Here is a 26,969-nt window from a genome sequence, read left to right as displayed (position 1 = left end):
ACAAGATAAAACACTAATTAAAAAACTTATTTAAATAGGCCAAAATTTAAAATTACAATTAAAATGATAAAACCCCATTAAAATTAAATTTAAAAATTAAAATTCTAGTCCAGTCCTGCACAAATAAATAGATGTGTTTTAAGCTCGCGGCGGAAGGTTCGAAGGTCAGGAAGTTGACGGAGTCCTGGGGGAAGTTCATTCCAGAGGGTGGGAGCCCCCACAGAGAAGGCCCTTCCCCTGGGTGTCGCCAATCGGCACTGCCTGGCAGACGACACCCTAAGGAGTCCCTCCCTGTGAGAGCGCACAGGTCGGTGGGAGGCAATCGGTGGCAGCAGACGGTCCCATAAGTAGCCCGGCCCTAAGCCATGGAGCGCTTTGAAGATAGTTACCAAAACCTTGAAGCGCACCCGGAAGGCCACAGGCAGCCAGTGCAGTCTGTGCAGGAGTGGTGTCACATGGGAGCCACAAGGGGCTCCCTCTATCACCCGCGCAGACTAACTGGAGCCTCCGGGTGCTCCTCAAGGGAAGCCCCATGTAGAGATAGAAAGGGTTAACAAGCTTATAAATGCTGGTTAAGGGAAGACTATAATTTCAGCACTGCATTGCACCATTTCTTCTGCAAAAAACACACACATTTTGTTGAATAGCTCTTTATTATCAAAAAAGTGCCAAGTATTAATGAAGAACTCTCTTATGAAATCTGAAAGATTGATGTAAGTTAAAATTGTCAATCTAATATAGCATAGTGTTTATTCAGTACGAAGAATGGCATACATATACATATCTGTTACATACCTTGAAAGAGGAGAGGTACATATATTTTACTTAGTAAATATTTAATTAGATATCACAATATTAGAACTTTTAACACAGAAGCTCAAATATCAAAACTATAATGTTTCCCAGTTATCCCTACAGAGCAGCAATATCTAAACCGACAAGCCTTGATAATCAATGAATCCAAATATTCATGCTTTAATATGACTTTGCATTAAAAGATGCTTTATCAATTTGAATTGCTTAAATCGTCATGTTGACAAACTACATTCAGTAAATCTGTATTTTTGTATTTTTCCTACTGCAACAACTTGCACCTCTAGCTTACCCTTCAGCATCATGAAAATGAACTAATTAATCAGTAAACGAACAGAATAATTAAGAAGAGGAAAATATATCTTCAAGAGAAAGGAGGAGAGTGGCACTCAGAACAGTCTTAAAATGTATTGATAATTCAGAAATTTTCCATCACCTGATGTCAGCTGTGCACCTTTTTGCTCCAGTATGGAATATGAAAACTGAAATGAGCTTCAGATATCACTTTCTCTGCTGAATTCCTGTTTGCCCTTTGAATGTTACATTGCTATTGATCTGACCCAATCTTAAAAAAACCATTTTTCTAATGATAAATCATTGTTTGCAAAACTTAGTACTTTTTTCCTATCAAAAAAATAATTAGAATGTGGAATTAAATAATTTAGAAGAAAACTTTCAATCAAAGCGGAATAATTTTTTTTTTTTACAAATGCGAAGAAACCAAAATGGATTGGGTTAAATATTTTACGCAAAGATGGCAGAATCCCCCTTAGTGAAATGCTTTAGTTCAGATTCATGGTTTTGTTGGTTGTTTGTTTTGTTTTTGTTTGTTTGTTTGTTTTGTTTTTGTTTTTCCCAAAATGTAACTAAGGTACTGATTCTGTTCAGGTAGTATATTGGGAAAACTAATTCTGGGTAGAATTCGGTGATAATAAGAAAATTGACATTATGTTCATTACGTAATGGCTAATGACTTTGCAGTTCAACTGTAATCTAGGCTTCGAAAAACTGGCCTTTTGCCAAAAGCATAGCAGTATTGCTTCTTGAGTTACAAACAATGCATTTATTTAAAGTCCTTGAAACTGGCACTATCTTTGTAATGTTAACTTTGTCCCCATATTCGTTAGAGCAGTTGGCGTTAATGAAAATAGCTGTAACATTCTACATTTTCTTTTAAAATGCCATAAAGTACTTTTCAGTCTCAAGTGTTTTTCATTTACTGTTCAGAGCCGAGTGTTACCAAGGCGCTGAAGCTGACATAAACATTCAGTAGTCAAAAGGAGAAAAAAAAAAAGAATCACTAATGCTAGGAACAGAGAGCTTGGTCTTATTTGTTGATCCAGAATTATTGTGTCCTCTCCCAAGACATCCATATTAACATGAAAACCAACACAATTATTTTTTGCTGGGTTTGAGAGGAACATGTGATCCCTTGACACTGAGTTTTTCAAGAGAAGATACAGGTCTCCTCGGTCCTTCTATTGCTGTTCTTGGGTGCATCTTCTCCCTGAAAAAACCAAAGATACCAAAAAGGGAATACTTAATGTTTGTTTTATACATTGTAACATCAGCTAAGCACAGAAAAAGCCTTTTTTAAAAAATTTGAATTTATATCCCGCCCTTCTCCGAAGACTCAGGGCGGCTTACAATGTGTTAAGCAATAGTCTTCTCCGAAGACTCAGGGTGGCTTCATCCATTTGTATATTATATACAAAGTCAACTTAATTGCCCCCAACAATCTGGGTCCTCATTTTACCTACCTTATAAAGGATGGAAGGCTGAGTTCACCTTGGGCCTGATGGGACTTAAACTTGCAGTAATTGCAAGCAGCTGTGTTAATAACAGACAGACTTAGTCTGCTGAGCCACCAGAGGCCCTTTAATCATGCATTAAAGAAACAACTTATATCTAGATGCTGTTTTTCAGATGGCTTGCAAAACTAAAGTGTAATGTCCCAACTCAATTTGTGTCACCTGTAATCCAATGAAGATGGAGTCATTCAGATCTGGGGAAAACAAAAATGCAGGGGACCAGGACTGCACCAATAAAGGAGTGGACAACTTGTGGTACACGAGATACTTCTAATTCGTTAGCAATTAAATAGTAAGGGATATCCAGGACTGTAATTTATCAATGTTTGTAGGACATGGTCCTTATCCCTGCCTTGGACAATATTGTTTTCCCACAGATTTTCTGTTATGATATTTTTTTTTGTAGGTTTTAATTGAATAGTCAGCAGACAATATTAGTGCCAATATTTTTATATTAGGATGCTTAAGGTATACAGTAATTGAATGCGTTCTTGAAAAATAACCATATCGATTACCTAACAGAATCCTTATACACATATGACATCTTAAAGAATTCTGACTCTCTCTCTTAAAATAGTATAAGGCAAAACAAGAAAGATTGCATTGTATACCTTCTTGGAGCATCCTCCTTGCTAACATGATGAATACTTCTATGTTTTGGGGACTCTATATTGTGTCTTCCTCCAGAGGGCTTAAACTTCAGAATCTCCTTTTGCCACTCTTCATCAAATGCATGAGCTTCTCCTGGCAAACAATTGCAATTTTAAATTATAAATTTCTTCAATCAAAAGTGTGTATATATTTGTATATATGTATCTCCATATTTTGCACTAATAAACACATAATTATCTATAAAATGCACAATACGCAATTTTTATATGCAGGTATATGCTTATGGCGCCATCCAAACAGCATTGACAGGTGATCATATGAGGGGGGGGGAGGAGGAGGAAATAAGAGTCCAGCAGCATGGCTAATTACCTTCATCTAAATTAATGAATTCTTGATTCAATTCTTCATCACCAGTTTTGTTGTTCTTTGCCTTCTGAACTACATGAGCACGATCATGAATGTGATGACCCACAGCCATTTTTTCCAAACCGCTTTCAGAATCTCTACAAGCTTTTCTGATTTCTTTAATCTGAATTAAAGCAAAAACAAACAAGTAAAAAATGTAATAAGAAGAAAATGTCCTAATTGGCTTTCTGGAGTTCTCCTTTCAAGTAAACTTTTTACAAATCATGGAAACGTATATATGAAGCTTAAATTAATCATAAATTAATTTATGAAGCCTAAATTAATCACCAAATAAACATGCCAAGTGCAGAAGGCTACACTATGAGCACATATACAAAATTTCACTCACTATGCTTCGGAAGTTATACTTGAGGGTGGAGGTGGAAGAAAGCAGCTGCAGCAGCAAAAACCACACGTGAAACAATTCAGTTGCATGCACAATCATGCCTCTGAATTATGGCATTAGCATTCATGTTGATTCACATATAGAGAAACCAGGCACAAATTCCAGTATTTTAAAGTTTCAACATTGTTTCATGAGAATGGTTCAAAAATGGTCATAACCTCATCTAAATATAGACAGTGAATGGAACTTTTCAGCTACAGAGATAATGAGTGTTCTGCTATTTGCCACATGAAAGGAACACTAACTATCTCGGCAATCTTGGCTACTACTTATCAGCATGCCCGTAAGTATATTATTAGAAGCTTTTTGATAAAGAAGTACTGGCTGAGCTCTGAAGCGATTTACTGTGGGCTATTTTCAACAGTTTTATCTTGCTTGCATGCTGTGTTTCATGAACTTGACGTTAAGGTTCAAATTCAAACATCTTAGCCAAATTAGATGGCAATGCCTATGAGCAAAGCAATGAAGCGGCTTTTTAAACATGATACCATCACTTCAAAGTCAAGTTTTAATTTCAAACGTTTATACTAATTTTCCAATGTTTTGTCCTATTGCACAATAATACATTTATGCCTACTGAGTTAGAAGCACATACCAAATTAGAGTAATACTATTATTAATTAGGAGAGGATTCCCAAAATATTATCGTACCCCTCCTGGAGCAGTCCGTGTCTGGGATGAAGCTTGGAAAACTTTTGGCGGTTCGTCACCCTTTTTACAATAGGTCATCACTGAGGAAGAACTGTATGAGTGAGCATTTGGATCAACTGCCATTTTATCCTGAAGAAAATAATTTAAAAACAAGTAAAAACTACAATTAGAGTACAGAATGGAAGCCAACATTTAATGGATATTTGTAATCCTCTATCTATAGATTACACTGGGGCGGGGAGGTGGGGGAGAAATCCTGTAAGAATACTACGGCAACCCACATCGACAGAACTGACTTAATATCCCAGGCCTGCAAAATGTTCTGAAGCATTATACAAACTTGCCCATTCACTTGGCAAACAAGTTTAATTTAATAAAAGAGCTGATTTTGGAACTGTCAGATGCTGGAAATGAGTAAAAGTCTACTCTAGTGCAGTATAAAAGAAAGTTCTTCAGAATTAATTTCTTTCTTTCTGGCAAACAGTCAAAAGCTAATACAAATATGCATGGCTGGGTAGGCATTTCTAGCCATTTTTTATGCATCAATTAGATAGATCTAAGGCTAGCATGGGTGGTGGGTGGTGGTGGATGAAACTGAAGAGAGTACCACATTACATTGTGAAAATGATTCTAACAGGAAATACAGATAAGCTCTACAATTCCTTCATTACAGAAGACACAACTTAGACTGAAATTAAAAACGATCAATTGATAATAATTCACTCTTTCTCTAAGGCAGTGTTTTCAGACCGGTGGAGGCGGCGGGGGGGGGGGGATGGTTGTGTGTGCATGTGGGCTCTCACCACTTCCATGACCTGGTTCAGAACAGGCTAAGGTCCTGCACCAGGCCGTGGACCGGGGGTTGGAGACCCCTGCTCTAAGGAAATATATTTTTTCCTATTTTTTTAATGATTAATATTCATAACAAAATTAACATAAAAACTTAACAACTTACAAAATTTCTTTGCAATTCCATCATACCATTTTTCATGTTTGACATCATTCTGTCCATTGCAAAGAATGGATTTCTGAAATTCATGTTCTGCTTCAACAGAGAGGAAGAAATAGAAACAATAAAATGCTTCAAAACTCAAGAAATTTTATTACAATTCTTTCATGTACAGGTGGAGAAAAGCTTACTTTTGCAGACATCAGAAGACAGGGCAAAGATATAGCAATTATGAGGAACAACGGTAAAAAAAAAGAAAAGAAAATGAGAGTGATGCTTGGTCTTTTATGAAACACTCCTCTTTTGCTATTATACTGTTCTCAATTCAAACTGTAATCACACAAGACGAACCACCGGAAATTTCTCTAAGCTAATACAAAGTAGTGTGTAAGAATAGACTGCTAGAATATGTTAAGCCACATCTTCTAAAGTGTCACTTCCAAGTTTTGTCAGTAGGTGAAATTCCAAACTGTGGGACAGCCAACATCGCATCTTGTTTGGCCCTTAGTCAAATATGTTCCTAGAGAAGATTGTCGGATCAGGCATACAAATGCATGTCTATAGAAGTATCAGAAAGACTTTCCTTATTAACTTTAAGTAAAATTGAATCAAAAAACGATTTCATAGATTTTAAACTCATTTCCCAGCCATTAAGTATTTAATGAAATAACTAGTTATCACAACAATAACTATTTCGCAAACATATGAAAAACAAGTTTATACCATTAGGTGAATTGAAATATCACTATAATCTGTTTAACCAAAAGGAGAATTTAGAATGCAATGGCAAAGCCTTGTTTCTATCTCAGCACTTCTGATTATGCTTGTTACTATCAAGCTAAAGAACACAAAATGAAACCTTCACTACCCTATAGTTAGCCATGTGCGGAAAAAAATGTTTCTTTTTGTGTGGATTACTTGAATGGCTACCTACGCGTGGGTCAATTTAAGAGCTGATTAATCACTCCATAAACCAGATTCTCTTCTGTGATTTGGAATATGCAATTTAGGAATACAATTATATATGAAAGAAGATACAGACTAATGACAGAGCACAACACTTGTATGGCACACTCTTGACTCGGTTCCATCGTCTAAAATGGGAATGCAGTAACCATGACTTCTGTTTACATTGCTATCACATGTTACTAACAGTCCAGCCAAAGCATTAACACCTTTGCAGAGCACAGGGAAGGCTACAGAAGCAGGCAAAATGTTATAGGAATCCCAGTAAACTCACTGAGAATATTAGCACGTAAATGTATGGCTCACATACAAAACGAAAAACACAAGAAAGCAAGAATGGAGAAAACTGAACGAAACCACAGAACATCCAACTCATTGAAATATCTGGCATGTGCACTCTCTCACTTTCTTTCTACAGTATATTTTCCCCAGTGCTACAGTTTCATAGAATTTGGACATTCTCAAAATTGGATGAGAGGAAGTAACAAAAGGTAACAAAGGGGTTGAAATTTTAAAAACCAGGACTACAGCGTTTGTGCCATTTTTTTATTTTTTTGTTGTTGATTAGAATAAAAATGGTGTCTCCCATTCCTAATATAGGTATACCAATAGCTCGGTTGGCCAAATTATTCCAGGACCCCAGAAGAAACGTTAACAATCCTTTTTCTCTGACAGTAAAAATATAAAAATCATAAAGTTATATTTTAACTGACTTCCCAACATTTATTAGGTAATAAAATCTCTATCTCTTAAATTATCATCTACAATTATGAAAGTTAAGCAATATTTAGGAACCATTGATGGAATTGTATCTAATGTCGTCTCTCCGAATGGTTTTGCTGACACAACACATTGTCCCTTCTCCTAAACCTGCTCTGAAATTTGAGAACCTTTAGTACAGTTAGAGGGAAAATCCAATTAATGAACAAAGCATGCATTCTTTCATAATGTTGGTTGTGGCTAAGTACTATATTTCTTGTATTCCCAATTAGCAAACCCAATAGGATACTACATAAAGATCATATAAACATTTCTATATGAATGGTATGCCAAAGAGAACTGATAGCAACTGAAGCAAAATGTTTTTATTGGAAAAAGAATTTAAGAATTAACGATGGAAGCATAAGGCCTGCAGAGATATTCAAACAATATCTTGGCCTTATTTACTTAGATTGGCCCCAGTCTCCATTAAAAAGTATGGGCCAATATACTCTGCATACAGTAAATTATGGAAGAAGAAATTAATATTTTGATATTTTGCAATGGAGGAAAAAACAGACTAATGTGCTGCATTTTTAGAAAAACATTTTAGAAGGTTTTTTTTAGAAAGAAACTACAGTAATGTAAATGGCAGAAATGTTCACTGTATTGTAATAGGAAATGCAGGAGAACTTCACAGATTTTTCACTGCTTTTTTTCAAACAATATAAGTCCTCCTTTATTGAACTCCATGCTAAACAACATCGAGCACCAAAAGAAAGAGGCACAAGATCTTTCACATCAATTAACATATTTCAAACATCATCATGGTGCAGCATCATTCACATATTTCTTATAATGGTCTTGGATAGAAAAAGTTCGGCATACTTTAGATTCAAAAAGGACAAATAAAAGCATATTTTCCCTGCAGCAAATATGCTTGCTTGAAATATTCTGTGACAAAAGAGCCAAAATATGGTCAAAGAGCCCATGACCTCAGTATATAACTGACCCCAGTTTTAATTGCTACCTGCTTGGTATATATTGTTTTGTTTTCATTTGTTGAAATGATTTAGGAAGATATGGCTGAATGACACAAATAACTATATTATGAATATATTAATAATATATTAAGTCTCACTATATAATATATAAGAAAGTCATTGGAAGGGGGCCGGAATAGCTCAGGCTGTAAGGAGCCTCTTATTAGAACACAGTAGCCTGCAATTACTGCAGGTTCAAGCCCGGCCCAAGGTTGACTCAGCCTTCCATCCTTTATAAGGTAGGTAAAATGAGGACCCAGATTGTTGGGGGGGCAATAAGTTGACTTTGTAAATATACAAATAGAATGAGACTATTGCCTTATACCAGTGGTTCCCAACCTTTTCTTGTTTGAGGCACAACCTTTTCTTGTTTGAGGCACCCTTGGAAAGCCTTTCAAAAGTTCCCGGCACCCTTATAAGGAAATAGATATTTAAAATCTCCGTAGCTCAAAAGTTCCCGGCACCCTCAAAAGATCTCACGGCACCCCTTAGTGCCGCGGCACACTGGTTGGGAACCACTGCCTTATACACTGTAAGCCGCCCTGAGTCTTCGGAGAAGGGTGGGATATAAATGTAAATTAAAAAAAAAAGTTGAGTTTCTATTCCTGTTCTAGTTTTATAAAAGGAAAATAAAAGTTAATAAAAGAGATGCCTTTGGAAATTGTAGCATCATTTTAATATCCACCTACACTAAATTAGTATTTTAACAATGATTTCCCCAAAAGAGAAAAAAAAACACAAAAAAGTTTCACAAAATGAAACAAGCATACTAAAATGTACTCATAAAGCAAAATGCAAGATGTTTAGTTTTAGAACAAGTGAAACAGACATGTCCACATCACCAAAAAAACAAAAAACAAAAAACTGAATTATGTGTGTGTAATATACTAACCATGCCACCAAAACAGCCAAAAGGCATAAGCGGAAAACTCATGGCCTAAAAGAAAAATTGTAGATCGTATAAATTGCAGCATTAATATTATGGCCTTAAAATCTGACTGAATGACTGAATGAGAGTGCATCTGGAATCAACTTTCTTGAAATCTGCCATTAAAATAAGTAAGAAGCCTGCACATTTTCTAATATCAAGGTTACTTCTTATTATTACCTTCCGCATTTTCACCACATTAAAAAAAAAGCAAAAGTTTTGTATTATTAAGCTAGCTAAGAATCTTGCAGTCCCCATTTCTATCATCTAACATCTTTTTTTTACTGAAATCTTAACTTTCCTATTCACCTTTCCTTTTTTTAAAAAAAATCACCTTTTCACTTCAAACATTCATAAATTTCCACCTACAAATATATTTTAGCATAAATTAAATTTAAACTACGTTTACTACTTCATAATCCCAATGCACTCAAAAAGTTTTCTTAAGATTCCTTGGGAAAAAAGACAAGAATACTATAACTGGAACGGTCAAATCATCATCAACATCATCATCATTATCTTTAAATCTGTCTTATTTTTTCTTACTTATATATTTTCTTCTTTGCTGAATGTATCCTTTTTTTAAAAAAATCTATATTATTATTATTATTATTATTATTATTATTATTATTATTATTATTATTATTATTATTATTATTATTATTAATAACTATTAATTAATAATAATTAATATTATTAACTTTTATTCACCAAACATGAAACTCAATTATTATTATTATCATGTTTAATGAATAAAAGAATAATAATAATAATTGAGTTTCATGTTTGGTGAATAAAATTTAATAATAATAATAATATATGTAGAATTTTTTTTAAAAAAAGATTCATTTAGCAAAGAGAAGAAAATATATAAGTAAGAAAAAATAAGATAAATTTTAGGTTTATTTCTGGACAAAAGGGAAAAGTAACAAGAATGCTAATGCCCAGTGCCCATATCACCAAATCTTAGTAATCTTTGTTGTTAGTATACTGACCGTGCCACCAAAAGTGCCAAAAGGTATAAATGGAAAACTTGGTCCCTGAAAGAGAAGCACCAGTTCATTCAAAATTGTTGCACTAGTATGGTTTAGAAATAGTTATGGTTTAAAAAATTCAAGTAGAAAATAGGCATGCTCAGATTAAATTTGTGTTGTATGTGTATACTAACCATGCCACCAAAACTGTTAAAAGGCATAAGGGAACAGCTCATCGCCTGTAAGAAAAACATCAACTTATGTAAATTGCTGTAAAATTATTGTTGGAGAAGGATGCACATTTCATAGATTAAAATCAAGAAATTCTCCGAATCAATCTTAAATAATGAAAAATCCATGCAACCTCTTTAAATAAAAGGCGCAATAAGGAGCTTTTTCTGTAGTAGTCCAAGCTCTATGGAACATTCTCCCTTCAAAGTTCAGAATGGCCCCAACCCTATTAGCCTTTTGTGAGGCTCTAAAAACCTGGCTATGTTCCCAGGCCTGGGCACTAAAATGTGTCAAGGGTACCAGATGGAATCACCGTTTACTGACCATACTGCTAACTGACCAAGTATCTTGCTCCTATATGTATTTAATTTGAATGTTTTTAGTGTTTCTATTGGTTTTATTGTTTATTGTTTTAAAATGCTTTTAAAATATTTTTAACCGTAACTTGTATGTTTTGAATTGTAAGCCACCTAGAGGCATCAAGATTGGCGGCCATAGAAATTGAACAAACAAACAAACAAACAAACAAATAAATAAATTTCCAGCCTTCTTATAATCCAGGAGCCAAGTTTCATTTTTGTTTTCATCAGAATTCAGACACCCTGGGACAGAACAATTCCTGAGGCGTTCACAAAGGCAATCTGTTACGTGCCAGGTGTGAAGGAAGGGAAAGTGATCACTTCTCCTCAATTTGCTTGTTTTCAAACTATAATTACAACTCCCACTACACTTTCACCTGGTATGAACAAATATTGCAGCTTCTGCCACATCTAATTTGAAACTGAAATAGACATGCTTAATGACTGATTACATTTTAAGCATCTAAATCTATCTTTAAAAAAACTTTTAACCACCTTTGAAGTATCAAGTTAAGCACTTTACACATCACTTATGTTTCCAAATATTCAATTCCATGTAGATTCAGTGGAGATTAGCCAGTTCAAAAAGAAACTTTGAATACATCAACATACTTGCTCCTCTTCAAGACATAAATTTGAATTAATAAATTATAGCAAGCTGAGAAAAATTGCAGATCACAACAATTAAATAATTAATCTGTTACAATATACAGAATATTTTGGCTTATAAATCCACCATGAGTAAGTTACTTGCCAGTACACGTATAAAAAGATGAGGCTATAAATACTACTGAATGCAGGTACATTCACAACACAGAGAACAGACTTAACTATGACTGGATGGAAAAACTATCAGTCAGACTAAACGACTGCAGAGACTGAGACTTCAGAAGAAATTAGCAGTAGTAGTTATGGAAAGTTGAATAGAAATAGCACAGCCAATCTTCTGTTTGAAACAACATATATTATGTAAGGAGAATGATGTATGCCACTTGAGTTATGTAAATGAAGCAGTCTACAAATCCTTAAAAAATAAATTAGAAGTACACCAGAATGTCCAGAAGCATGGGTGAAGGATATAGTTATACTAAAGCATCATATGAAAAATGTATTTATACTGGTCATTCTGCACGTTTTCAGCAAATTCACAGTACTTTATATACAATGCACTTACAAGATCCCTGTTTACAAGTAGAATCACTCAACAATTCTACTCATTTATAGCTTCTATCTCATGACTCATTTATCTCCGCCTATTCCCTTGAAAGCCTAAACTTTACGTCTACTCCTTTTTACTTTCATGACCCCATATTTTTTAAAAATCTCATTTTACTCAGCATAACTGACTTCTACAATTAAAATGTGAAGTAAATATGAATTTTAGCATCCAACTGAAAAATTTTCCTTACACACAATCAAACTGGAGAATTTACATGGTGCTTATACTGAGGTCTAGGCACTACTCCAGACTAGGTGCCTATGAAATGTTGGGGTATATTAATTTTTTTATTAATACATGGGCTAGGAACTTAGCAGTGGCAATAATCTGCTGTCAAAGTATAAGCAGTTTCCAGCAACTTTAATGGTAGCTAACTGGAGAGTATGGAATCTGTATTCCAAAATGTCTGAAGGCAATCAAATTGCAACTTTTGTGATTAAGCCCAATGAGAATATTACTACAAGAAATATGAGGAAAGGATTATTCCATGGGTCTAGGGCCGTGATGGTGAACCTATGGCACGCTTGCCAGAGGTGGCATGCACAGCCCTCTCTGTGAACACACACGCTGTTGCCAGCTGCTCTTCTGGTTTCCGGCATGCGCATTCATGCCAGCCAGCTGATCTTCGCATGTGCTAGAGCCCCGGAAACCCGAAGACCAGCTGGCTGGTGCGCATGCACACACTGAAAACCAGACCTGGTGGCGATGGCATGTGTGCCCACATGGAAGGCTGGTCTTCAAGTTCCTGGGGCTCCGGCACGCACACATGCATTCCAGTTGGGCACTCTGTGCCAAAAAGGTTTGCCATCAATAGTCTAGGATAACTCACTGTGGCTAACTCACTACTGCCAGCTCACTACCGCCAAAATGCCTGTACCAACTCACAGGTGCCAAGTTGCCACACATGGCCAACTCACTCCATAGGTGGCCAGAGAGAGAGCCAAGCAGGTGGAAAAGCAAGAGGGTGGGCAGAGTGCACAGTTCATCGGGGAGGGCTGCTGGGGGCTTCCCATTTTCACACCTCCCACTGCTGTTGTCAGAGCTTGGCATGGATCGGCACCTGGATCAGCAGCAGCAGAGGCAGCTTCAAGCCCGGAGCAGATCAGTATCTGCACTGGGCTCGGAGCCAAGCATGGTGGCAGCAGTGCAGGTATGTGAAAATGTCGAGCTGATTTAAAGAAAAGAAATGTAGCAAACCAAATAATGCACAAAGCACCATAATCCCTGGAAACGGCACAGGCTTCCTTTGTTCAAAAATGGAAGAAAGCAAAGAATTGATTGTATAACAACCTAGAACACTGTAATTTTCTAGGGAAATGAATGCAGTAATACAAAGACTGTGCAAATTTAAGAACAACAGTAGATTTAGAGCCTACCACCACCGGAAGAATTCTACTTCCTATAACAGATAGCTTTTTGGCTGCATAATCTATCATTCAGCTTCTGAATGACTGTATACATCAAACAACAGGAGATTGCAACCCCTCCCCTAGTTCCTGAGAAAGAATAGCATTCTTAATATAGCCACATTCATGTTTGCATTCTGTCATAATTTTATGAAAGGTTGAGATGCTCTTCAGTGCCCTTATCATAAGGCAAAATATCACAGTCACAAAAATTAATGCATTTGTCTGGGTGAATTAAATTATATGTAGAATAGTCAAAATGCCAAGATACTTCAAACATATGACATGCATTTTAAAAGTAATAAGATAAATCTAAAGAATCTAAAGAGATATGAATAAAATGATGTTTGTTTCTATGTTAGCTCTATGATCTATCACACTGTAGCTAGGAAGTTTGGCCTGGAATATTGTCGTGTCCCACTCCTCCGCTAACGGCCGGGTCAGGGAAATCTGAATCAGGCTTGCCTCTGCAGCTCTGCCCAAAGTCCTAGCAAAGTCCTCAGAGCAGGCAGGAGACCAGTAAGTGACTTCAGCAAGATAAGTTTGACTTTGCCTGACTCAGAGACTGCCAGAAAGCAGATCCTTTATATAGGCCATTGGGTGTGGCTCCATGACTCAGCACTCATTAAGGCCTGCCCCTCCCTTCCTTCTGTTGCCTCCGCCTATCCAATCTTCTGATGCGAGGGTCACTCCAATCAGCAGTTGGAAGTAAACTTTCCTCAGGCTCACATGCTGTGGAGGAGGGGGAGGGGTCTAGCTGCTCCGTTTGCCTGGGCATGGAGCCAGGGCTGGGGCCGGGGGATGCTCCCTCCTCTGCAGCTTGTCTGGGCATGGAGCCAGGACTGGGGCCGGGAGGCATACATTCCTCCGTGTTCGGGAGCAGATAAGCAGACCCCGGCTGCGGTGAGAGCGGACAAGACACAACAAATATTCTGGGCAGGGTTACTTTCTCCACATTGTTGTGTCCCTGCACACTCCCAATCTTACTGTATCTTCCTTCTATCCCGTAGCTTCCTTTAGCCACAAATATTTCCTCCATCAATGACTTTCCCTTTTTTTCTACTCTTCCCACCTTGGAACACCTGTGCCCAGAATATGAATATTTTGCGTCTCAGTCCAGATAAAACATGTACATTACATGTTAGGCAAGACTGTCCAAAACTGCCTGTTCCATGCTGGTGATCATTTCATCTATTTTGCCAATTCCCCCAAATCTTAAACTAACATAATGTTTATAGGAACATGTTATCAAGACTTTGACTATAAAATGCTTTGAGCTGATGTAATGATAATTGATGTATCCTTTTTTAAAGCCTTACCAAAATTAAGTTTAATTATAGAGGAAACTGAGTTGACTTTTGAAAACATATAAAGTAAATTTGGGTCATTTCCAACTGAAAAGGCAGGTAAAAAATGTTGTAATGATAACATGTACCAACAATGTTCTATCCCAGTTAAAGATCTGTGAGATTTTTCTTTCTGGATGCTGAGCAAAATCCAATTTGGTAGTGTTAATACTCATACACATCATGGGCTTTGACTCAACGCACCCCTCTTGCTTCTTTGCCCTTTTCTCCATTCCTCAAATCTCCTCCAGAGGTTGGGGCATCCCTCTGGAATAGACTTTTGAAGATGAGCACATTGTGAAGTTGCCTCTCTGCTAAACTGATCAAAGTCAATCTGTCAGCAGAAAGGATTAATCAGGAATCATAGAAGCAACTCTGTGCTCCTAGCGACTGAGTTACTGAGTCTATTCATACTAAGAGCAATTCAAAATGGATGCTATTATTGTATTGTCCTTCCCAACTAAGTTAAATTAGAGTGCTCCAACATTTCTGATCCACTGAGAAGGTGAACTTCACTGCTAAATAAATCGTTTCACTCATTCCCCGGAGAGTGATGCAGATGTAATAATATTGTCTAAGTGCATGCCAGCAAAGACATTTGGATTTTTGTTATTGTCATTTAATGACAACCAAGAGCCACACAAAGTGCAGATATTGTTCTAGACACATTTATATATATCACTTCATAGTATTTTCTGGAATTAAACAGATATTTAATATAATATTTTAAAAAAACAAATTTGGAGACGCATCACATGTATTTTTATTTACTTTTTTTACAGGTACACAATCCCACAATTATAATTAGAACAAAACAGCAAAAGGCCAAAGGCATAGTGACCTTTCTATATCTAGGAAAAAAGGAGTAACTCTAGCCTAGAAGGCAGATGGGGTATTTCTATTTCAAAGGATGTCCCTGAGTACAAATGTAAGAATAAAAAAAAAATCGGGCAGTTACCCTTTTGACTTCCAAGTGACAATTTCTGCTGCTGTAAGCTTATATCAGTTTCCAGTGCATAGATTACAGGACTTGGCACTGTCCTTCAACCCCTGTAGTATTAAACTAGGACATAAAGTCCAAAGATTCAATTATATCACTTTGTGAGAAAAGAAAATAATTCAGCAATAAAATAATGGTTTAAATAAATGTGGTCTTTCAGAACTAAAAATCAAGTAAGAGTTTTATAATATCCATATTCTCTATCAAAACACGATTTTCTCCCCTACAAAAGTAGTACAGTTGAAACTGACATTATCTAAAAGAAGACATACCTTGTCATTGTCTCTCAAGGCCATTTGAGAATTGGGATGTCCTCTGTGATGTAGACCTCCTTGTCTGTCTTCAATTGAAAGAAATGGATCTCGCCCAAAAGGTTCAGAAAATAAATGTCGTACATGTTCATTATGGGCAGAAAATGTATCCCTGAAAATAAAACAGGATAGCTAGAGAATATCTATCTCTGCATTAGAGAACATACATTGTAAGCCGCCCTGAGTCTTCGGAGAAGGGCGGGGTATAAATGTAAACAAAAAACAAAACAAAACATGCAAAGTTCTCAAATACAACATATAACAAAAGCCACTATTTACAGAGTGTTTACATAGTTTTCACTGATCACATTTTATTTCAGAGTTAACTGGTGCATTTTACATTATGATACCCAAGAAAGATTAAAAGAGAACATTTAAAACAAGTAAAACAGTAAAACAGGGAGTGTGCATGATCTGAGTATCCACTGTAGTAAGTTCATTCAACCACGAAGCCAGAAAATTTGACTTATTCTCAAAGTCAACAGAATGAAAAGTATAACTGAGTATATTTTCTTTGCAATATACTAATACCATACAAGTTACATCAGTATGTTACTTAAATATAATTGAAATGCAGAACATTGTTTTCATTGGTGGCGCTTATACATCTATTACAAAGCTGCCAGTTTGCTATTTTAGATATATATTATAGTGTTTTCTATTTACAAAATTATTAGAACATTGATTTGGTACAAGATACTGTCCCAGTAGTGAACTTTACAAAAATAGTTTCACAGAGCAGGCTTTTGCAGAAGTGAAATTGTTTCTGCACCTGTCTACACTATTCAGGAAAAACATTGGCAGGACCAGAAAACCGTCTGAGATCTAGTAAAGCTTCCCAGGAACAGCTGTGTAATCAAGGAGACATTTATAAAACCAATTTTATCCTAGACAGTATTTCTGGTCTGTCAATTCCAAACTTCTCCTTCTGAGGCAGAGGAAGCTTTTATACTAGTTTACTATTTTAGAAGTTATCCCCACGGCGAAGTAGTGCTAGCAATTTGCATGATCTACAGAATGCAAAATAGTACTTCTCAAAAATGAGAATTAGTACTAGATTTAGATTATACTTTCTAAGCAAGAAAACAGACAGTTTATGACTAATGTCATGCAAACCTCACTATATTTTAGTTTTATTTTATTTTATTAAAATATACCCATGACTACCTATTATAACAATATCTAACTCTTGGTTACATTTCACCAAATTTCCAGCATATTAATGTATAGGAACATAAACACCTGCTTTGCTTCTCCATGCCACTCCATGCTTCTATTTTTGCAAAAATGCTCAAGGGAGTGCTTGCTATGCATTTTTAAACTCAAAGTAAATAAAGAGAAGAATGGGATGATAATTATACTACAAGGAAACCAGATGTAGTATAATTAGAGGTTTAGAACTTTGGGGACACAATCCAGAAGGGCTACTGTAGTATGGTAGAGAAAATAAACCTATCAAACAAAATGGAGGTTGTACCCTTTTCCTCCTTGTTCTTTAGATGCAATCAGGGTCAAACTCAGTTTATTGCTGCCTAATCCTATCAGACCCAAATTGAACTTTCCTGCCCCCAGATAAACTTCCCTAAACCAAAGAACAGAAGCCTCCTCACCAGTTTACAGGGTAGTGCATATAAGGGAATTGCAACATAAAGAAGTGTTTTATCCCCAACCAGTTCCATCCTTAAGATTTAACCTTCTACAAGAGATGCTGCTCTTCTGAAAGTTTATTTTATCTAACAATTGAACTCATCCCAAGTACCTACAAGGACCTGCCTTGTTTGCCCAAACTGAATAGCAAATCAGATTCCTAGGATTTCAAACCTCAAACTTTTATGAAAACCTTTGCTTCTCCATTGTTCGGGGTCCCTATTTCTTTTAAAGGAGATACACAAAGGAGTTCCCATAAGAATGGTTCTTCTTCTCAGCATTGTCGTGCTCCTTATTCACAATGAATCTATAATAGTAGGCTTAATTCAATATTGTGTATGAGGACATCCATTTGTCCAATGGAATTTCCTTCTCTTCTCCTTTATACGTTTTCTATGGCCTCTTGGAACTGAGTTTAGTGGCTTCTCCAACTTTTAGAGCAGAGCTTTAAGGAGCATGGGCAACAGCAAGAATAACAGGAAATTGCTCTCCTTTTCAATATCACTTGCAAAAGTGATTTGATCAGCATGATGGATTAACCCAACAACCAACATTTTTTTAATATGGAGTCACACGTGCCTTTGCTCATTTTCAGTCTACTAATCTTTTTAAAGAAAGAAGCAAGTTACTTTCTGACTTCTACATGTTGACTAAACAAAATTTTGTTTTAAAAGGAAGACTAAATGCCAAGGAAACAGCCTGTCTGAGCATGCAAGTCTCTGGATTCATGCCACTGATTTTATTACATTAGAAGTTGGCAACAAAACTGACATAAAGTCTTAACACCCTGTCAGAGCCACCAAAACAGCTGCTGACATTGAGTAAAATTGTCCTCTGATTTCAAAAGTTGTATAACTACTGTATAATTGTAGCTTACATATAATCTGTAACTAACGTACAATTGTACCTTAAGCAGAGAAATTACAGTACTGCAAAATTAATAGCCAAACATATTGCTCCTAGGAAAAAAGTTAGAAATGGGCCAGATTAATATACAAGCCTGATATAATGAATTAATCCACAAAATTTAATATGTGTGTGTGTGTGTGTGTGTGTGTATGTGCATGTGTGTGTGCATGTATTTATGTATTATTTTTCTTTAACTGTTGTATAACTGCTATAACTTCTGTTACACCACAATCGAATTTATCATAACTTTTGGCAGCTTACAAAAGAACAATAAAATATACAATGTTACAAAACCTATAAAAGACTGGAGACATTAGTCAAACTAAAACCAAACCACTTAAAGTCAACAACTACTCTAGTCCAAGGCCTGGGGGAATAGCTGGTCTTGAGGGCATGTTGAATAAGGTTGGGGGTGAGGGGCGGGGGCTAATAAGAATTTCAGGGGAATGTTGTTCCCAAAAGGCGGTATTAGGACGAGAAGGCCCAATTCCTGAGTTCCACAAATGACACTGATCAATGGGACTCAGAGTAGGACAACTGCAGGAAAATACAGTGGACAGGCAGTTTCTCAAACTAGAAACTATTTTCTGACTGAGTACTCCAATGCTAAATCAAAAATGGCATCTGAAAATTATCTTTGGCTAAAGCAGGTCATACAGATAAAAAGTTTCATCACCATACAATTCCAAGTATGGTAAAAGTCTTCAGGACTTTTTATAAATATCCAATTTAAGAATATTTGTAAACAATTAGTAACCCATACTCAAGAAATACGACAATGGATTTTCACTGATGCTATATTTATTGTGAAAGCAAAAAGCTTACATTAACATAAAATATTGGAATTTAGTTTTAAACAGATTTAAATGCAGTTTAGATGTTAAAATATTACTTTTACAACCTGATATTAAACAAAGAATCATTAAAGTTTCTAATGGGATTCAGACTTACAGTAGGTCTGTATATAGTGACCTTTAGCAGAATTTAACATTGCAGAAGTTCAGAATGGCTAACTCTCTAAAAAGAGTCAGTGATTACAAGGTATAAATTTAAACTCTGAGCTCAAACAGACCTTTAAAAACAGATCATTCAACATATATGAAAAAGCAGCAAAAACTTTGAGAATTCCAAATACTTTTAGCAAAATTAATGTAATGTTTTATTAAAAGCAGTTATTTTAAGGTATAACAAAAACCTTGCCTCTTTTTTTTGCACAACATATGAGAATTCAGTTTCATCTTTGAATTTTCAGAATCTATTAATAAAAATTTAAGCCATAAGGCAGTTTTCTTAAAACAACTGTTTATAGCAGTATTTATCAATATTCTCTAACAGCTTTAATATGAATGAAATCAAAATCATATGTCTATAAAAATGTCATTTTCACCTTCAAGAACGCCTACAATGAACACCTTTTATTTTGGCGGTGTTTCAGAACATTGCTCACCAAAATATAAGCTGGAAACCTAAACTTGAGAGTAAAACATCTGCAAGGAAACTCCAACATGCTGCAGCAAGAACAGCTTTCTCTCATTCCATAGAAGAAGGTCAATGGCAGTTTCATAATGCTGGTAAGGTTGCAGAAGAGCAAACCAAGTTACATTCTACACACAATTATATGTAAACAAGCACTATGTACCGTGGAGATGCTTACTTCAAAGCAGACATGAAGAGGCCTCTAAAAAGTCAGTAGACTCTTCATTGCCTAAAGCCCTTTCCGACTTACACCAAAAGTGCAAAATGTATGGTTTGTATCTGGCCTACCATCATTCAATTTGCAGCCTCATGGGATCCTGAGGAATTTGGCCTAGAGTTTTGCTTGCCTTGGGAGGGTCAGCAACTGGATTTTAAGACTCAAAATGTCTACCTTAAACATAGGTTCTTCAAATGCCCATTTCAACTAAGGTAAATTCAAGCATCCTTCAGAACAGAACGAAAATGTCTGTGCAGATTCTTAGTCATTCAGGTCATAGATGTCTCAAAAGTGTTTTTTCAAAAGGCAGCTAGACAGTTTTTTTTCCCTTGAGGAAGAAGAACATAACGTTTTGCTTCTCATCCAAGAAGCTTCGTCAGTTCCCATGGTGGAAAAGAGAACAAAAACCACTTTGAATTATAATCCTCTCCATTTTGGGAGTTGGAGGGGAAGAGTCTGCCTCTTGCTAGTATGGCTTTATCTGCAAGCGCATGCACAGGCATGCACTCTGAAGCCCAACAAGTCACCAAGTGAAGGAAAGGCCCACCAAGGGAAAGGGGGGGGGGGACGGGGGTGTTGCACCTTCACTTAAAAGAAGGGAGACAAGGAGTGACATGATAGCAGTATTCCAGGATTTGAGAGACTGCCACAAAGAAGGCGGGGGTTAAATTATACTCCAAAGCACCAGAAGGCAAGGCAAGAAACAATGGATGGAAACTAATCAAGGAGAGAAGCAACCTGGAATTAAGGAGAAACTTCCTAACAGTGAGGAAAACAATTAACCAGTGGGTAAGGCTTGCCTTCAGAAGTTGTGGCTCTTTATATCACTAGAGGCTTTTAAGAAGAGACTGGACAGCCACTTGTCTGAAATGGTATATGGGTCTCCTGCTTGAGCAGGGGGCTGGACTAGAAGACCTCCCAAGGTCTCTTCCAACTCTATTTTATTTTATTCAGATCCTGCTAGCATGAACATGCAGGCATAGGAGTATTATCTTTGGGGGACTGGAGATGGGGCATGGAGGTGGGGGGGGGGCAAAGCGGCTGCATCTCTGCCGGCGCATTGAGCAAGGCGGTCCCTCCTCTTCCTCCTCCTCCTCCACGGTTCCCCCTGGAAGCCCATCCTCCGCACGCCGCCTCCCGGATACCTATGTCGATGCGCCTGGTTCTCGAAAAGCCACGACGGCAGGCGCGGTCGATCTCGGGGGGCCGCCAGCCTCTTGGTCCTTACAGCGGCTGCCCCTCCGCTGGAACCCGGACGGCTTCATTCAAGGGGAATGATACGCCGCTCGCCTTCGCCCGCCTGCCTTCCCCCGCTCAGCCCCACCGCAGCTCAACCCAGGCCGCGCCTGCTCACCGAAAGAACGGATCGTCTTCGAAGACCCTGGAGAGCCCGAACATGATTTCTGCTCCGGAGATGCCTCTGCCCTCCTCCTCCTCCTGTTTTTTCCGCCTTCAGCGCCGCTTCAACGCCAGATCTTTCCGTTGGGGCCGCCCGACGACCGGCTCTAGAAACGAACCTCCTGCCCGCTCCCGCCCCGCCCCTTTCTCCATGGAATCCCCGCCTCCTCCTTTCCCATTGGCTCCAGCGAGAACGCAGTATGGCGACGGACGATAATAGAACAGAGCTGCTGCTCCCATGGCAACTGGCTCCAAGGTAATATACCTCCAGCTTGGATGAGCTTTTTGGCAAAGGGAGGGCCGGCTTTCGCGCGGCCGCTTTGCCGTGTTGCTCCCGATACTGGTCTCCCTTTATTATTCCTTATTTTTATCCTTTATTTCCCGCCCCCAAAAAGCCATACTGCACAATCTCTAAAAGAAAGGCACACCAATTGCGTCTGGAAAAGCATCAGCCGCGTTAGAAACGGCAAATGCGCAATGAAGCGCATTGAAGTCATTGAGGCGCTGATGTCTGTCGGAAAATCAGGAAACATTTTAAGTTGATTTTTATATTTGACGAGCTGTATTTAAGACTACGATTAAGTTACTGAACTGCAGTGAATATAAAGGCACTGTATGGTGCAAAAACTGAAACAGAGGTGGGCTCCAATTCGTCTGTGTGCTGTAGAGTTTGTTGTAACGATTATACTGCTGACATGCTGGAATAAAAATGTAAAAATCAAGACAAATTCATGTCTGGAATCCATGTTTTAGCAGCATGATCTGTGATTTGATAGCTGTGTCAGGGGGATCCCACCTAAAGATCTAGATCGTTTGTATTTTTATTCAAAGGACTTCTCTTCAATTTACAGCACTCAAAGCAATTTTAGATGTTTAAAATCAATAGTGAAAACAAACATACCCAAGGTATAATATATTGGTAACAAAAACCTTGTCCAGAAAATTTGAACATATCAACATGACCCAACAGAAGAAAAAGTAAAGTTTATTCACTCTGATTTTCGTTATTGTTTTTATAAATTAAAAGTTTTAATAAATTGTATCAGTGAAAGTTGTTTCAATGTCCATTTTAAATTTGTTTGATAACTTATAAGTTAAATTTTGACAATGTGTTGATAAATCACTTTGGCAGTTTAATACTCTGAAGTACAATCAAAATCTATTTCATATTCTTCTCCATCAGACATTTTTCAAGTACTCTTATTATGCCGTTAATAAACAGAAAAAACAATTATCTCCCCTTCTTTACAGAAAATCTATTCCAATTTATGAATGCTGTTCTTTTCCATTTTTCTCCTGCCTTGTATCATTTTTTTAAAAAGTATTTATTCTAAGCACAGCTAGATATTGAAACACATATGTATTTACTTCAAAAAGAGTGGACAATTGTTTCTAAGAGAAAGGCTAGGTTCCTACCCGCTTCATATCCTAGGTAGCAGCCCTTTTCAATTGCTTCATATTATTTTCAGTGGAACAAAATGTTCAATAGTATACTAAAGGTTATGTTTCTGGACAATATGGCAGTAGAACGAAATTTGTTGGAAAAGAGAACTAGTTCTGATTATCAGTTTTCTATTTATTCTCAGATTTTGTAACTAAGACATGTTACACAATTCCCCTTCTCCTTAACCTGGTGAAAGTTAAATATTGAGCTCCCATAATAGCAGCAGAAACATGATCTGATTCATTAAATGAACTCAGCTATTCTGCTATAAATGACATCATGATAAAGGACTGTCCATTCTTAGGGCTTAGCTGATGCAGACATTTTTTGACCTTCCCAAACAGATCCTTTTTATTAAAGCAGATCTGAATTTACAAACTGGCCATCATGCAAAAGACACACATTAAATAAATTGAAATGCAAACATGCAATCAAGTTCTGCAAAACAAGTATGTTTAAATTCTATACTTCAGAGATTTAATTGTGATTTATATGTTTATTCTACTGGTATCTGTGTTCATTTTAGGCATGCCATGTCTGGACTACAAAATACTAAAGGATTACTGCAAAGCAGCAAAGAGCTACAGTTTTCTGTCTCTTTCTGGCCATCTGGTGGCCATCTGGTGGCCCTCTGGAATTTTGCAGCTCAGATTTTATACAGTATATCTTGGTTTACTGTGATTTTTTTATTCCACTATGCAGTGATCTGACTGGGTGATCATGCTCAGAGCAGACTTCTTAAAAGCAATCAGTCTGTTCTATCTGAATACACTCTATTGTAAACTACCTGTTTTTAATAGTTAATTTTAATAGTTAATTAATGTAAGCTTTTAATTTCTAGCAAATAACTTAAACAGTTGGGCAAGAAACATACAGTAGAAGCAGTTGAAACGTAACAGAAGAATGGACAGAGTTATATTTTTGGGGAATTTTTTGTTTGAGCATGTGCATGCACTGTTGATGTTTAATTGGAAGTGTTTAAATGACAAATGAAGTTCTTTCATCATTGCTGAGATGTAAGGATTGTTCCTTAGCATCTGTTATATTTGGGGTTAGGGGTAAATGAGTATTCTGAAATTCCCAGCTCATGCAAAATGTCCACTTTAGCCTACTCTGTGGAGATTCTGGAGCTGAAGTAGGCTGTCAAATATGGGCTGCAAAATCTAGAGATCCATAAATGGCAGCAGAGAGTGAGAGTTTTCTGCATTTCATTTCTGTCATTTCACAATCCAGATTTCTGGAACCCAGATCTGGTAGCTGTGTCTGAAGTGAGCAGGCTGCTGGGCCTCTGCATGCAACTTTTGGATTTCCCATCCCTTGCCAAGCTTTTCATGGCAACCATGAGAAATAGTGATATGATTTAAAAAAGGAAGTGAAATTTAATAATATTGAGATATCAGTTCAGTTCAACAGTCTTGATTTATGCATGTTGGATTCTCTGATCATGCTAAGCCCCAATTTTTAAATTAGCCAGACTGACTGAAATAAATATCACCCTAAGTCAAAAGCACAGTTTCAAAACCCTAATGGATTCCCTCATATGTTAGGCTAAAAGCAAGCATGTTGAGGCATACGATGGTTATTAATTTTTCCTCATGTAAGAATTATAAGATACCTTCCTCATATGTATGAATTATTCAGGAGAACTGAGACATATAAGAAATTGTTCAATATGGCTCAGCCCTGAGAGAGATAACAATGATCTCTTATTATAAGGTCTAGTCCTTGACTTAGAACTGGTTGCTTAGTGACCTCCCCGGGGCTATCTAGGACCTGAATTTGTATATGAATGGAAATCCCCCCCCCCCTGCAATCACATAATCACATTTTGGGCACTTGGCAACTACTTTATGGACCGTTGCAGCATCCCATGGTCATGTGACCACAATTCATCACATTTTTTGCTAGAAACCAGAGCTTATTTCCAGCTTCTGGCAAAAATGCCCATTGTAGACTGCTGCATTCACTTTATGACTACCATGTTTGCTTTATGACCCCCACAAAAAAGTTTGTAAAATTGGGCATAGTCACATGGCGACCTGTTTAACAACTGTCACAACTTATGATTGTGATCCCCAGGGTCATTTATGGTTGTAAGCAGGGTTGAGTTCTACTTACCTTTACTACCGGTTTGCAATGGGACCACTTGCGCGGAAGCTTCCTGATGATGTCAGTGGGCGAAGCCTCCCGCCGGTTTTACTATCGGGTCTTGCGAACTGGTCTGAACCAGGGGTAACTCACCACTGGTTGTAAGTCAAGATATGTTTAGATAACCAGTTCTGTTTAAAAAATAAGTGATAATTAATGAAAGATATCACTATTTGAGGGGCGTGATGGCATACCAGTTAAGACACTGGGCTTGTTGACCAGAAAGTAGGCAGCTTGAGATCCAAGCACTGCCCGATGGGGTGAGCTCCTGTTCCTGCCCCAGATTCTGCCAAGCTAGCAGTTCAAAAGCATAAATAGGTACCACTTCAGTGGGAAGGTAACAGCATTCCACATGGCTTGGTATACAGTCATGCTGGCCACATGACCACGAAAGTGTCTTTCGACAATGCTGGTTCCCTCAGCTAAGAAACTGAGATGAGCACTGCCCCTTACAGTCAGTCACAACTAGACAGGGGAAACCTTTACTTTTTAAATATTAATATGTGGTTATTCACTATATAGTCTCTATTTTATTACAAGTTATTGTTTTATCACTTGTTCAAACAATTGAACACTGCCTGAACGTCAGTGGTGGGTAGCAGATCCTGGAGATTACATACATGAATGGATTATATTTTTTAAGTAAATGAATATTTATTTAATAATGATTAATGCTAATGATAAAATAAATAAATAATTGTTTCTCTTTTTGTTTGGGGCTGGAGGTGGTGACATAACAGACATTTTCCAAATGTTTGACATGCCAAAGCCAAAATATTTACCGTCCGTGGTTTAAAGCCTATAAAACAGCTCTTAGAATGTTTCAAATCTGAACATATTCTTTAGGTTCATATATGTTAACTTGTAGTTTATTTCACACAATTAGGTCAATTGGAAATGTAAACAAAAGAGTTGGTCAAGATTGTTGCAATAACATTGTTCAAATACTTCTGAACTCCATTAGCGACAACAGTCTCTAAAGGCATTTGTGGGAAAGAAGATTATGTATTCAAGCAGAGAGATTTGGGGGTGTGTGTCAGGCGTGCCTCCTTTCAAAACTCAAGAAAGAAAAACCCCAACTCCATGGTTTGTAGAGAAAGGTATCTTTTACTGAGAATGAACTGATTGCAACTGAAGTTAAGCAAGTTCTGAATAATAGGTGTGTCTTACACATACAAGTTCCCACATAAATCCCTCCTCCCTCCAAAGGTCAGGCAGTTGCGTCCAATCCACGTCTCCCTCAGGTGTCACGTGAGGTCATCTTCAGATGGTTTCATTTTTTTGAATTCATAAGTTTTGTTTCTGCATTAGCCCCCTCCTCCCCCAACCTAGGGCAGCCAATGCAGCGAACCCATATTTAAAGATACATTACCCCTTTTCAATGCCTAGCACTAAAGACAGCAATAAAGCAATTAGCTGAGCAATAAAACAATAAAACCAGCTAGCGGAGGCTGACAGTGTAGTGTGACTATTATTTTATTGATTTTAATCATGGTGTTAGAAAATCGTGGATACGAGAAATGGGTATCTAGAATCAGAATGCTAATTCTAATCAGAATAAGGAGAGAAACAGAATTTTGTTCAGGAGTCCAGAAAATAAT

At 37.2% G+C, this 26,969-nt stretch overlaps 1 protein-coding gene across 4 annotated transcripts; it reads right to left on the bottom strand.

The window, feature by feature from the left end:
* Nucleotides 1–634: 634 nt before the first annotated feature.
* MLF1 (myeloid leukemia factor 1) lies at nucleotides 635–21,918 on the bottom strand. Of its 4 annotated transcripts, XM_058187372.1 has the most exons (10): nucleotides 21,733–21,918; nucleotides 16,091–16,241; nucleotides 10,452–10,496; nucleotides 10,279–10,323; nucleotides 9,248–9,292; nucleotides 5,654–5,740; nucleotides 4,699–4,827; nucleotides 3,606–3,765; nucleotides 3,236–3,368; nucleotides 635–2,320 (listed from the first exon to the last, which is right to left on the bottom strand). In XM_058187372.1, exons 1-10 carry the CDS (start codon nucleotides 21,774–21,776, stop codon nucleotides 2,209–2,211), a joined length of 951 nt encoding a protein of 316 aa, XP_058043355.1. In that variant the 5' UTR covers nucleotides 21,777–21,918; the 3' UTR covers nucleotides 635–2,208. The 4 variants fall into 4 exon arrangements, with proteins under 4 accessions (XP_058043355.1, XP_058043356.1, XP_058043357.1 ...); XM_058187373.1 differs by lacking the exon at nucleotides 10,279–10,323; XM_058187374.1 differs by lacking the exons at nucleotides 9,248–9,292; nucleotides 10,279–10,323.
* Nucleotides 21,919–26,969: the final 5,051 nt, after the last annotated feature.

Source organism: Ahaetulla prasina, chromosome 6 (assembly GCF_028640845.1).
Source record: "Ahaetulla prasina isolate Xishuangbanna chromosome 6, ASM2864084v1, whole genome shotgun sequence".
Taxonomy (NCBI): Eukaryota; Metazoa; Chordata; class Lepidosauria; order Squamata; family Colubridae; genus Ahaetulla; species Ahaetulla prasina.
This window is presented reverse-complemented; position numbering and strand designations above follow the sequence as displayed.

What these genes read in the sequence shown, in the direction of transcription:
- MLF1 (XM_058187372.1), bottom strand. Translation starts at nt 21,776, where the DNA reads ATGTTCGGGCTCTCCAGGGTCTTCGAAGACGATCCGTTCTTTCG. An exon ending in TTAACAGTTTTGGTGGCATG is followed by an intron (nt 10,324 to 10,451) that starts GTTAGTATACAC and finishes CTTCTCTTTCAG; the next exon opens with GGACCAAGTTTTCCATTTAT. An exon ending in ATTCATTAATTTAGATGAAG is followed by an intron (nt 3,369 to 3,605) that starts GTAATTAGCCAT and finishes ATTGTTTGCCAG; the next exon opens with GAGAAGCTCATGCATTTGAT.